Source organism: Tribolium castaneum, chromosome 6, assembly GCF_031307605.1.
Source record: "Tribolium castaneum strain GA2 chromosome 6, icTriCast1.1, whole genome shotgun sequence".
NCBI classification, from domain to species: Eukaryota; Metazoa; Arthropoda; class Insecta; order Coleoptera; family Tenebrionidae; genus Tribolium; species Tribolium castaneum.
In genome coordinates, this window is record NC_087399.1 from 11,702,665 (window position 1) to 11,717,036 (window position 14,372).

Genomic DNA, 14,372 nt, shown 5'->3' on the forward strand with positions numbered 1-14,372 from the left:
AATAAAATCGGTTATGTGTGTTTAAATCGTAAAAAGATAAAAAAATTAAATTAATTGTGTAAATAATAAAATATTTAAATTTGCCGCCAATTTTAGTTCCTCATACTACCAAGATATGGCGCTATTATCGAAATTTTGACGACCAGTCAATTACGTGTTACTTGATTTTCTATAACTACTATATTCTATGTTGTCAATCTACTTTATAAAAAATATAAGAAGTTGCATAAAAATTGAAATGAAAATTTTTATATGGATAGCCAGCAACAAAATAGGCGACCCATATTTTTTTATTTTAACCAAAGCTCTACCGTTTTTGAGAAAAATAATTGAAAAGGTGAAAATTCCTGGCCAGACGTCAGCAATGTTTCTTTTTGAACCAGCCAGTCACAGAACTTGAGATAGAAAACTTGCCAACAAAAATAGCTTGAAAGACGTACGTTTTTTCATAATTTCCGCCTCTGTTGTTTCACATACGACTTCAGATGTGCTGCAGGAGCAGTCATTTTACCAAAACACAAACTTTTGCAAAATATTAGCACACAACACAGTCACAATCGACAACTCATAGTTTTGACATTTTTATTTGACGTTTACCAGCCCAAACGTAGGTCGTAGCGTTACTTGTATGCAGCGAAAGACTGACGAATCATTAGTCGAGACACTGCTTACGTCACAGCGCAAATTTTCTATTATTACTAAAAAAGTACCGATTAAAAAAAAATCATTTTGTGTCTACTTTCAGAATCTACAATTTCCAAAAACTTTTACTTTCGAATATATCACTCCATTGTAAATACATGTGGAACGTTTCAAATAATTCAGCTAAAACGTTTTAAAAATATGAACTAGCTGTTTGAAAACTTTTTGCTACTTCATATTTGAAAAAGTAACAAAAACAATAAGTTTATGTGAAATTGTTAGAAATAACTTTAATTTGAACTTCTTTCTTGATCTCTGTAATTTTCCAAGTCCGGTCCTCAACTTGTCAAATAACAAAAATTATTTATTTTTTGTTTAAACAAAAAGGCTTGGGCGTTATCGCCATTTATTCTTCTTTTTATTAAACTTTTTAAGTCGTTTAAAATTTGAAAAGTGTCTTTACTTATTTTACTTCTGGAAATGCTGAAATGTGAACAAATATGCAAATGTTTTGCATATTACACTTTTCAATTGAAACGTGTATTGGTGAATCATAAAAACTGGATAGAAATTTATTTTCAAGCAAAAACAGTTTATTTAGTATTAATATTAGAATTAGAAATAACACAGAAATAAGAGAAATAAGCAGTTTTTCTCTTTTTTGAATTGGGTAAATAAGAGAGCTTGTTTTTATTTCAACTTTTAAACTAAACAAATAGTATTAAGTCGTAAAGACTATAAAATTTTGAAAAACGTGAAATAAAACCGAGACAAATATATTTTATATACAATTCCACAAAAAGTTATAGTTGTTGCACCATGCATTTTAATGTATTTGTTCTAATTTAAAATTACGAATGTTAGGTCATAGCAAAAAGTTATTACTATTTTCTATGTTAACGCTGATAAGTCATTACTTAAATAAAATCTAGCAACAATTTTCTCACGTATTTTTGCTCAAAACCTCATTCAAAAATCACTATTTTAGAATGACATTTCGTTAATAATTACACAAAACAACACCAAGAATAGAAGCTAAAAATTGTGCGATAAACAATTGGTTTTAATTTGCTATTAATTTTAAACTTTGTGACCAGAATAAGAAAAGTTTGGGGTCAAAAAAAAATGGTGTAAGCAATTCGTTTGTTATTATTCTTTATTTTATCAATGTTTATTCTTGGTCTATTTATTTGAGCGTCACTTGATTGTACATTTGTACAATTTGTTTTATTATTGTTTTTATTATGCTTTGTAAACTGTCTGAAAAACAATATTGCGAATACTTTCGACTACACTTTACTTTAAAAAAATAAGAAATGATTCATTTCAATTTGACTTTGATTTTAATTTATTTTTATTGTAATGGTCAAACATAAAGTAACTTTTAACGTGAAAAGTTGAAAAGTTTGTTATACAAGCTGATTAAAAAGTTTTGTACAAACTCTAGTTACGCACAATATTGAAGTTAGATTTTTTTCGAGCAACTTATTTTTTATTATACAGCGTATCTCAAAAAGTATTATTTGTTTAAAAATTTGAATACAACCATAATCTCTGCCCAATAAAAATTTCAAAATTTCTAAATTAGTTTATTATAAACGTTTTTATAAATTCGCTAATTGCTATCTTCTTTCTTTTTTTATTTTTCTCCACTCACTTACATGGTTGTTTTTTTTTCAAAATTTCTTGCTGAACTGTCCTCTCGTGAACCATTTTTGTTCACTCGTATTTTTGTAGATAAATGAGTATACAACAAATAAATGCAGATTTCATGAAGATCAAGAAATAATAAGATTTCTGACATCCAGAGACAAGAAACGAATATTCAAGAAGTAGCCAAGTTAAGAACAAATTTTTTCTTATTTTGATTTTCAAGACAATAGAAGAAAAGCGCGTCAAGATTTCTTGTCTTGATGAATCACTCTTTAGAACAATTTACCTAAGGGGCATTTCACGCGAAGCGGCCAGCGAAAAAAATTTGACATCTTGAAATTCGGTTATATTCAGGATAATTGTTCTCCCAGAAAGCATGATTGTAAATACTTAAAGATTTTTTTGCATAACACTTATTTGTGAAAATATTGACTTCTACAAATGTGACGAAATATGAGCTTTCATTTAAAAAACTGATGCATACCAAAATATTCAAGATATAGAAAATTCTCAGTTCTTTTCGATTCTGAAATCAGATTTGGAACTTGAATTTTTTTTCGTGTAGGAAACCGGAAGTGAAGTTTCAAATCCGAATTTTAGTAGCCTGAACCATTTTTTTAAACTTATTTTTATTTCAAAAAATAGCTTACAATATCTAGACTTTACACTGGGATCTCTATTCCTTTAGGAGACACAGTGCTTAATGTACGTGATCGGCCGATTTACGCAAGAAATTACACGCTTTTGTGTACATTAAGTACTATATTTCCTAAACGAATAGAGATCTCATTTTGCGATTCATAGTGTAAACTCTATTTACTTTAAGCTATTTTTTAAAATACAAATGATTTAAAAAAATGATTTAAAGAAATGGTCCAAGTTACTAAAATTCGGATTTGAAACTTCACTTCCGATTTTCAATACGAAAAAAATTTCAAATTTCCAATTTTATTTTAAAGTTAAAAAGAACAGTGAATTTTGTGTATAAAACACCATTTTAGATATTTTGTTATAGTACATTGTTTAATTAGAATAACAGTTTACAAAAACTGTTATGATTAATATTTGATAAATTTTTAGAAGTCAATAACTTTTTAAACAAGTCGCTCACAACAAAAACCATTACGCATTTACATTCACACATTTTAAGAGAACAATTGTAACCGAATTTCAGATTGTCGCATTTTTTTGAGATGTCCACTTCATGTGAAACGCGCTCTAATCCAAACACGCAGTAAAATACATAGCTTACCATTTAAAATGTTACCTTAAAAAATGTATCAAAATCATTACAATAAGAAACTTGATAGAGACTTCCGGTGTAACCACCACCTTGAAAATATTTTCACTGAGCAGAACTTAACTGATTTTTTAAAAACGAGCCACCCTAATTATGATAAAAAATTCAACTTGCAATTACTTTGCGGCAGGGAACGAGGTTCCGCAAAATACAAATGCTTATCTGACATTTGCAAGTGTTTGCAAGTTTTGATGAATTACTTTAACGAGTGCTAACGGTTGCTATGGATAGTAATTTGCAACTTTTTCGTGAATTACTTTAACGACAATTGCAAGTTATCTGACACTACCGAGCGTTATCGAGTTTCGTGAATGACCCCCTAAGAAATTTAAATTATATGTGCCGCTTCGTTCAAATGACTACTATAGTTTCTGAGAAATGTCGTCGTTGTCAAATATTTGATTAGTTGCTTCCTCATTTTTATGCATTTTTCAGTAATGTTGTTTCAATTGTAGGGTTTGTCTTGATTTTTGTTTTACATTCTCGAGCTTATTTGAGTAGTCTGAGCTGTCGTTTGTATGATTAAAGCGTTTTTGCTTTTTTGACGGATCCATCACTTCTGACAGAATTCACAATTTCGATTTAGCGGCATATCACGTTTAAAATTCATAGGTGACTTCTGCGATTCTGCTAAATCTTGTTCTGTGTAATGTAAATAAAAATAATGAAAATTAAAAAAATTACACAGCCGAATTCATGGTCAAAATACCTTTCCTTATAAAGGGTGATGCCATTTAAAATTTTAAAGGGGCTGTTTGTATTACAAAGCTGGTGTTACAACTTTTAAAAGATACACCAAAAGGTATCCCCCTTTAAATTGACTTGCCTCGGGATTTTTTAATTTTATGCTTATTTTCAGAAATATTCAGGGTGGCTCGTTTTAAAAATCACCCGGTATTGCTGAGTGCTAATTTTCAAATAAATATTGTTAAAATTTTTAATACTTCTAAGGTGGGGTTTGAACAAAACAGTCAATTGTACAATTTTTTGAATTGTTTTTTTGCAACAGTATCAATTTATTGTTACACTTTTGTTTCCAAAAAAGAAACAAATATGCGTTGTTTTGTACATCATAAGATGTTTGTTGGATTTTTTTCAACAGTTTAATGTTGCAAGATTTGTCGCTTTTGCTAACTCACTAACTCAAGTCAAAAAAACATTGGCAAGTATTCAAAAAATTAACCTAAAAATTTAACTTTGAAGAGCTGCTACACAGGCTGTTTTACGGAACCTTACGAAGCTTGCGTCTAATGTACGCACCTCAATATACAAAAGTCACAAAACACTAGATACAAAAAATTCACATTCAATTTGTTAATTTTTGGAAACCCATGACTGTAGTTATCAAGCTAATCAATAGTCATGAATTGTTATTTTTCAGAAACAGACGGAATTAATATGATCTTAATCTCTGTATCTTAATTACTGACTACCCAAAACCGTTGTAATTCTCTAAAGGGGTGAACAAACTAGAGAAAACTATCCAAATTTTCAAAATTTGTTATCGAGTGCGTATAGGAATATGGTTTCTTGGTGGCATTTTATAGGCGCAGGTCTCGTAAAATTATGTGAAACACCCTCTAACTTGTGGAATAAAATTGTTTTGTTAAAAGGCTTTTCAGTTTGTTATCTTTTATGTCTACGCCAGAGATTGTCCGACATTTTTCAGTCACCCTGAATATGACGTAATTTAATTTAATGACTTCTTCTTCCTTATAATTCGATATTAAACTTTTGTATTTACAAAAATTACATTTCTAAAGTATTATAATTTATATCACATAATTTCAAATGAATTTGTGGGGCTGATCATATTTATTAAAATAAACGAAACAATCGGTACTATAGTGGCGGTCAGCTCGATTTGCGTGTGCGTCATCAATTTCATTTTTTCATTACCAACACAAAGCTACAAAAAATTATCAAAAACAATGCAAATTTAAACAGCTAAGGGCTATCTAAGGGTGGTATCCTTGAACATTAATTTACATGTGCACTTCGACAACACCGTCAAGTGTCACGAATTTGTCAAACTGACATTGACAGTAAATTATAGACGTCGTCTCATGGTTGTTGAAAGTGTTATCGGTGTTAATCACAAGTATTTTCTGTTCGTTTATTGTGTTTTGTGATTTGCGTTTCGTTAGGTTTTTGATTCTGCGTTTATTAGTTCTTGTTTTGTGAATCTGTATTTTTTGTAACAACTCATAATTTAAACACTTCGTAACCTCAAAAAATATTTGATAGTTTGTCACCGCTATGCCCCTGCTATGTAAACGTAGTGACAGAAATGTCAGATGACGCACACGCAAATGGAGCTGAGCGCTACCATACCAACTCAATGAAATTGAACAGACTTTAGCTTTTATACGGACTAGTAGAGCGCGAATTTGAATGTCCTAAAAGCCCACACCCGTCTGGATTGTCTATTCTATTTACTCATTGTATCAATTAACAATAACTCGACCTTGCCTTCTTCAGCGATGAATAAAAAATGGGTAAACAGTTACGCTACATTTAAAAATAAAACAAGCCCACACAACAAAACCAAATTTGTCTGATGATTGTACTTATTTTCCTCCACTCCGTACCGTGCTCCCATCGAACAAATTTACCAGTTTTCTGGAACATATCGATTAGTGTGCCACAAACGACTTAAAACTCCCGTTGGGTCGATTTTGCTTCACTCGGTCACAAAAGCTCGAAGTAGGCGCGCCTCAATTCAAAATCACATCGTGTCAAGCAAAATGGGCAAAACCCCAGCGATTGGCATCGACTTGGGCACGACGTACTCCTGTGTGGGTGTGTGGCAGCAAGGCAAAGTGGAGATCATCGCCAACGAGCAGGGAAATCGCACCACTCCCAGCTATGTGGCCTTCACCGACACGGAGCGCCTCATCGGCGACGCGGCCAAGAACCAAGTGGCGATGAATCCCAGCAACACGGTGTTCGATGCGAAGAGGCTGATTGGGAGGAAATTCGACGATCCGAAGATTCAGCAGGATATGAAGCATTGGCCGTTCAAGGTGGTGAATGACGGAGGGAAGCCGAAGATCCAGGTGGAGTTTAAAGGGGAGGTTAAGAGGTTTGCGCCGGAGGAGATTAGTAGTATGGTGTTGAGGAAGATGAAGGAGACGGCCGATGCGTTTTTGGGAAAGGAGACCAAGGATGCGGTTATTACGGTTCCGGCGTATTTTAACGACTCGCAGAGGCAGGCTACCAAGGACGCTGGGATGATCGCAGGTTGGTACTTATTGACTTATTGAATTTGCTCTTTGTTCGATTCTTTTGCGTAGTTTTCAGTTTCGAGCCATAATCCATAATACACCAAAAATGTAAAAACTGCAAGGACGAATAAAAGATTGACAAGTTTTATTTAAATCATACAGGCTGGCTCAGGGGTGCGTAATCGGTCTATAACTTTTTTGTTACTTGAAATATTGCCATATCGTTTTTATTATCCGATAGATCGACTTTAAATTCACAAACTGAAAGTATTTTTATTACACACAGGATGTTGTAGAGGGTGGTGAATCAAAGTTATATTTTTTTAAGTGGAACACCCTCTAAATTGTTACATAATTAGATTCTACGCAAAAAAATAATGTAACTGTATACAAACTATTATGGGTCTATCTTTTTTCGTTTTGGAATTATTCAACTTTTTGTTGTAAAATAGACCAATTTTTTAAAAATTACTGCGAAGCCGTCTGTGAATATTTTCCGATAAATTCGCAACAGAAAAACTCAGAATATCCTAAAGTTTTAGCAATAGTCCACTTTTCAACGCTGGTAATGTAATTAATTAGTTACATTATTACATTTCGAAAAATAAATTACCATTTGATTTATCAGGTTCAAGGGTAACAAATTTTCTTGTAATAAAATTTTTTTTTTTGAAAAATTTCGAAAAATGTTTTAAATTTGCTACGCAAACTCTATCCCTACACCATTAGAAAGCTTATGCAAAATGCTATTCGGAAGTAAAATTACCGTTGGGGGCGCCACTGAGCTAGGTTGAAAACAGTAACCATAAATGGCGGGAAAATGTTTATTCGGATATTTTAAGCGTTGTACGAATTTTGAGGCTTCACAATTATTACATTGCCTATGCGGAATGATTATTGCATCTTTGATGCAAGAAACTGATGTTGACAAATGAGAGATGACGAGGAAAACACGAATAACGAAGGACTGTTTGGTTCACTTTCTTTATTGGAAAATTAATACAAAGACATTGAAAAGCCTACCTTTTGGCATAATTTACGGTTAAATGTATCAGCAGTTGTTAATCTTTAGTGTAGTTTTGTAGATTTACCGCAGCATTTCATGATTTTTTCAGTGGAAAATTCTAACCTAAAATTCATAACACTTCACTAATTTATTGGTTTCTTGAGCCAAACTTTGTGTTCGCTGTGATCTATTACTACAGTCTTTAATTAGACAACTGTTTGATAACACTTTGTAATCAAAATTTAAATATTTTTCACTTTTTATCTACTTTCAAGTTCCAACAATAAACACTTTATACCACGAAAAACTACAGAACCAAAGTCAACGCTAGTACGCACTTTTAAAGTAATTCTTTCTATTGTAAGTAATTAACACTATACACGCAAAATTGTTGAACAATTCATTAAATGTCAGTTAAATGTGTCATTACGAAAATTTCTTTACTGTTTTCGACATAATTCAAAAGTCATCACCAGAGGGCGTCTAGTTAATTTTATTTCCGAATAGATACGTGTAAAAAATACATGGTTTTCCTTTTGAAAAAAAATAGTTATGTAACTTTTTGCGTTTTGGTAAACCTGTACATTATCTGTGTGTTTCAAGTAAAAGTTGAGTATTTGTTTTCTGTGGCAAATTTTTCGGGAAATATTTATTGGCGACCTCGTAGTGATTTTTCAAAAATTGCTAAGTTGAATAACTCCGAAGCGAAAAAAGATAGACCCATAATAGTTTGTATAAAGTTACATTCTTTTTGTGTAAAATTTAATTATGCAAAACTATAGAGGCTGTTCCATTTAAAAAAATATAACTTTGCTCACCACCCTGTATACAACACCCTGGGTATAATAAAATTATCTTTAGTTTATGTACTTTAAGTCGATCCATCGTATAATAAAAACGGCATGGTAAATAGCAAAAAAGTTATAGAGCGATTACACATCCCTGGGTCACCCTGTATCCCAGATGTTTCAGTTTTGGATTCATCTTATTGCTTTTTTATTTTATTATTTATTTATTTCTTTATGTTATTTTGCGATCATCCTACATTTTTTTTACTGTGTATTTGATAGATAAGTTGCTTCTAATTTTGAAGATGTGTCACCATCAGACATAGTAACTAATAGAAGCTCGAAGCTCGATTTCGGATGGTAATGGAAATAAGTGATGGTGCAGATACTCTTTTCATTTGAAGTGAAATATTGGCGTCACGTTTGCACTTTGTATACAACTACAAAAATTAAGCTAAAATAATGAATAATGAATATACAGTCACATGTTAAAAGAAACTTCTCAATTTCGTAAACATCCTGAATAATATGTGTTAATAATATTAATACTAAAATAAACAATATTTTTACCACATTTTTATTAATTGTAAAAGTGTTAGTTACATGTGAGCAAAATCAAAAAATAAATAACGCTAATTGCATTTTTCAAGAATGCTTATTACCAAATGGCCTTGTAGGTCACCATATTAACACTATGAAAATATTGAAAATTTAAGATTTGCTGGTTTTTCCATATTTTTCATTCCATATTTAGTAATGTCATCGTAATTACGGTCATACAAATGTTTACCTAAAAATTAAATACTTAAATGTGCATTTTTTGTATCTATTAACTGTTTCAAAACTGTAAGAACGCCAACGTCGCATTATCTCTCAAAATTAGCTGTTATAAATTATTCATGTATTTCAAACAATTAATTGCTAATTTAATTTATAGTTTCAATGAGAGATCTAATCATTATTAACTATTTTATAATTTTATCAATCATTAAAAAAAATTATTTGGTAAAATGCGACGTTGGCGTTTTTATAGTTTTGAAACAGCTAGTAGTATTTTGTGACTTTTGTATATTTCGAATTTAAATTCAATGTGCCGCTTTGTTTAAATGATTATTGTGGTCATCTCTGTCAAATCATTGAATTAACTTTTTACTCATTTTTTGTATTTTTAGGCAAAGTTGTTTCAAATGTAGGGTTTGTTTTGATTCAAAGCTTTTTTGCAATATTTTGACGAATCTGTCACTTTGACGGCATTTACAATTTAAACTAAGCGGCACTTTATGTTCAAATTTCACAGGTGACTTGATGAACTACCATTCTTGAACACATTGTATAAAAAGTATTTACGAATAATTATTTTACGATGTAATAAAATATATGGGTCCGAATTTGGGTACACTTAAGGTTTTCCTACTTTTTATTCGTCATAAGATAGTGCTTAGTTCTGAATTAATAATGATAAGGATAAGTTTGCAAAATTAAACAAATACTTCTAAAAATAGATGTCTGCTAAATGCTTGACCTATAAAATTATCAACGGACCGATTCTCTTAAATACAATAATAATTAATATTAATAAACTTTTGTATTCTTCTCTATAAAATGATTAAAAATGTCTGTAACATTAAAGTTAAAAGAGGTATATGAGTAAAGTTAAAACTGTTATAAAAGAAAAAAAGTGTTTTATTATATAGGGTGATTCAGACCAACTTTCACATAGTAAAAATAATAATTGTACAGTGAAAATAGTAAATGCACAGTAAATAATAGCATCTCAAAACTAGAGAGTGTAGAATTTCACATTTCGAGTTTTACGTTTTCGAGTTTAATCGTTCGAGGGTATGTTTCGTTTTAAGTCGCTGGGGCGAAGCTAGCTACTGAGCGTTTATTATTCAAACTGTGCAAACTGAAACTAGATACTATGCATATACAATTTTTTTACTGGACAAATTTTAATAAAAGACTGCGTGGTTTACTTGTCATTTAAATTTTTTACTGTGCAATAATGAATTAAATACTGATCATTTATTACTTTTACTGTGCAAAAATTAATTAAATACTGATCGTTTATTATTTTTTAATGATCAAAATCAAATTTATTACTAATTGATTTATTACTACCCTTTTTTAAATTTTCATGGATAACTAGATAAACATTTTAAAAAAATTGCATCATAAATAATATCATTAGAGACTTTTGCACTAAACCCCATAGTACACCAATGGAACAATTTAGGAAACAAAGCGGTAGTACATTTTTGGACACTGTAAACAAATAAACAAAAATAGATTACAGAACAAACCCCCTATCAAGTGCAGCTAGTACAAAAAACTTAGGAATTTGAACCCAGATTAGAGTTTTGATTAGAGGTCAGCATTTTAAACACCTTTTTCCTTAAAAATCATTTTTTTGTGTCCCTGTTTATTGTTGCAATTTATAATTAAAAAACAACTGTTTGGCTTCCTTTAATGTTTTATTCTTTCATACATTTTATATTGGAGTTTACACCGAAAAGACTTTTCTACTTGCTATATCATTCCGCCAGAACCAAATGAGACTCGTTTTTTGCGCCGATGTCAGAGTGACATAGGATGATAAATAACTTAAATTCAACTTGAAAGTCCTAATTTAAATTGGATCAAAGGCGTAAATGAAATATGTTTTTTGGGTTGCATCGCTAGATTGTTAGGCTTATTATCTTATCTAAATCACCCTGTATACAAATTACGTAATGTGAAATTACAGTGAAAAACCCTTTATTTAAATCCAAAATTTGTTCTTTCGTTGACAACACAATGAAACCTTTAAGAGCTTTGAATTTTACTGCACTCTCAAACTATACTCTCTGCCAGTGTTAATTACAATCGTTAGAGGTCAAAATAAGCATTTGTTAAAAAAATTTGCAACGGTACTATTTAAACACTGGTACAATATACTTTCCCTTACGACACTCGCACTCGGCTCGTGTACTAATCACCAATTTAATGGTTGGAACAATACTGTTTCGGGATACTTGAGAAGTATTTCCTTTAAAAAGTGACTACTTGCGTCAAGTTTTGAATTTTGAAAAAAAATCTCAATTTTTTTAAATTCGTATCGGCCTCTAACCAATTTTATATTTTTATATTTTTGAAAAAAAAAGTCATAAATAATTAGATAAAAGAAAGAAACGGTGCTAACTTAAAAATAAATTAATAAACAATGATATCTAAGTAATTATATCTAAGTTCTCTTTTTTCTGTCCGTTTGTGATGCATTTCCATGTCCATATTCATACCTAAATAAAAATGTAAATTGTTTGTATTTAAAGTCGTATCGATTGGCCTATTTCCAAGTTCAAGGTTTTTCCTTTCAGGTATCAACGTTTTACGAATAATCAACGAACCAACAGCTGCAGCTCTAGCCTACGGCTTGGACAAAAACCTAAAAGGCGAACGCAACGTCCTTATTTTCGATTTAGGCGGTGGCACTTTTGACGTTTCAATTCTAACAATCGACGAAGGTTCACTTTTCGAAGTCAAAGCAACAGCCGGCGATACACATTTAGGAGGCGAAGACTTTGATAACCGCCTTGTTAATCATTTCGCCGACGAATTTAAACGCAAATACAAAAAAGACTTAACCAAAAACCCGCGAGCTTTGCGCCGTCTTCGAACGGCCGCAGAAAGAGCTAAGCGAACTCTGAGTTCTAGCACGGAAGCATCTCTTGAAATTGACGCTCTGTTTGAAGGGATTGACTTTTATACGAAGATTTCAAGAGCTAGGTTTGAAGAACTCAACTCTGATTTATTCAGAGGTACTTTGGAACCGGTCGAAAAGGCACTGAACGATGCCAAGATGGATAAGTCTATGATACATGATGTTGTGCTGGTTGGGGGTTCGACCAGAATTCCCAAAATTCAAAATTTGCTCCAGAATTATTTTTCGGGGAAGACCCTAAATTTGAGTATTAATCCCGACGAAGCTGTTGCTTATGGTGCGGCTGTTCAAGCTGCAATTTTGAGTGGTGATAGCAGTTCGAAAATACAAGACGTGTTGCTTGTTGATGTTACACCTTTATCACTTGGTATCGAAACAGCAGGAGGTGTTATGTCGAAGATTGTAGAACGCAATGCGAGAATTCCCTGCAAACAAACTCAAACTTTTACCACTTATTCCGATAATCAACCAGCTGTTAGTATTCAAGTGTTTGAAGGGGAGAGAGCCATGACAAAGGATAACAACCTGTTGGGTAAGTTTGTTCTACTTGTTGTAGCACAATTATTTGAGTTATTTTTAGGGACGTTTGATTTGTCTGGAATCCCACCTGCACCACGTGGCGTCCCAAAAATCGACGTTACTTTTGATTTGGACGCAAATGGAATTCTGAATGTTTCTGCAAAGGAGGTTAGTACCGGGAAGTCCAAAAACATCACCATCAAGAACGACAAAGGAAGACTGTCGCAAAGAGAAATCGAGAAAATGTTAGCCGATGCGGAACGTTACAAGGAGGAAGATGACAGACAAAGGGAACGAATTGGAAGCAAGAATCAGCTCGAGAGTTATGTTTTTAATGTGAAACAAGCGGTGGAAGAAGCTGGGAACAAGCTAAGTGCCGAAGATAAGAAAAAAGCTTTGAAGGAGTGTGAGGCTTGTATTAAATGGTTGGATAGTAACCAAATGGCGGAAAAAGAAGAGTTTGAGTATAAGTTGAAAGATTTGACGAAAATTTGCAGTCCGATTATGACCAAATTACATAGAGGTGGTGGTTCAAGTGGTGGTGGGGGAAATGATGGCCCAACAATTGAAGAAGTGGATTAATTTAATAACTTTGTCTCATCATAGCTTGGATTTTTGGCTTGCTTAGTTGGAAATTTGTGTGATAATCTAGATTTGAAATAAAGAGCTTTATTCTACCGAAGACCATTTCTAATCTTTCTACAACGGTATTTTGACTTTGGCGGAAAGTCAGAAATGAGTATTCTAGGTTAAATTATGTTAGTGAACTCAGTTTTTATGCATTTTATTTTTTTATTAAAAAACGGTACTATGTTTTTTGATAATTTTTTATGGGTCCTGTTTACAGGCTGTTCCGTCTAAACCCCACATTAGAAATAATGAGAGTTCTCATAATAGTAGTCACCTGACAAATTGTATACAACCATAATTTCTCATATCTTAACTCAATGAAAATATTTTCAAGATGGTGACTCTTCCGGTTATACCGGAAGTCGCTATCAATTCCCAATTTTAAATAGAAAGCTATATTTTTTAATGCGTTTTTGTGTTACTAGAGTTATTTTAAGGTAGTTCTCATAAGCCTTCCTTATATCTAAATTTAGCCGTTTACGAAATATTTAGGGTTTTTAATTTTTTTTTGAATTTGCACTTTCCAGTTCATAAATCGATAACTCTGCCATTTAAAAAAAAATTTGGAAATATTCTGAGCTCATTCGAAAGAAGAAGTCTAGATCTTTCCTTTGGTGTTTTCAAATTTCTAAAAAAGAATAACAAATCCCAAAAGTTTAAAGTTAAGTTTTCAGAAATTTAAGCACCTATAACTCAATTTTTTCAAATGAAGGGCCACACGTTTTATTTCATTAAATCGTAGCGAATTTAATTCTGCATCGATTTCAATTAGTATTCCCTATACTTATGTTTAATAGTTTTCAAGTTACAAAAAGTTTTTGTTGGTATTGAAAAATTCATTAGCTATAGACCTTTCCTCATAGGTTGCCATGAAAATGAGAGAAAAGATGTGTGTGAAATTAAAGTT

General features: G+C 31.9%; 2 protein-coding genes across 4 annotated transcripts in view; both read left to right on the forward strand.

Annotated features, from left to right (window-relative positions):
- Positions 1-14,372, forward strand: part of pyd (polychaetoid) — a 90,992-nt gene that overhangs the window by 7,002 nt on the left and 69,618 nt on the right. The window lies entirely within an intron of this gene.
- Positions 6,343-13,517, forward strand: LOC655234 (heat shock protein TC005094). The gene is made up of 3 exons (NM_001170627.1): positions 6,343-6,838; positions 11,973-12,848; positions 12,897-13,517. The coding sequence occupies exons 1-3, from the start codon at positions 6,343-6,345 to the stop codon at positions 13,415-13,417; spliced, it is 1,893 nt and encodes a 630-aa protein (NP_001164098.1). The 3' UTR covers positions 13,418-13,517.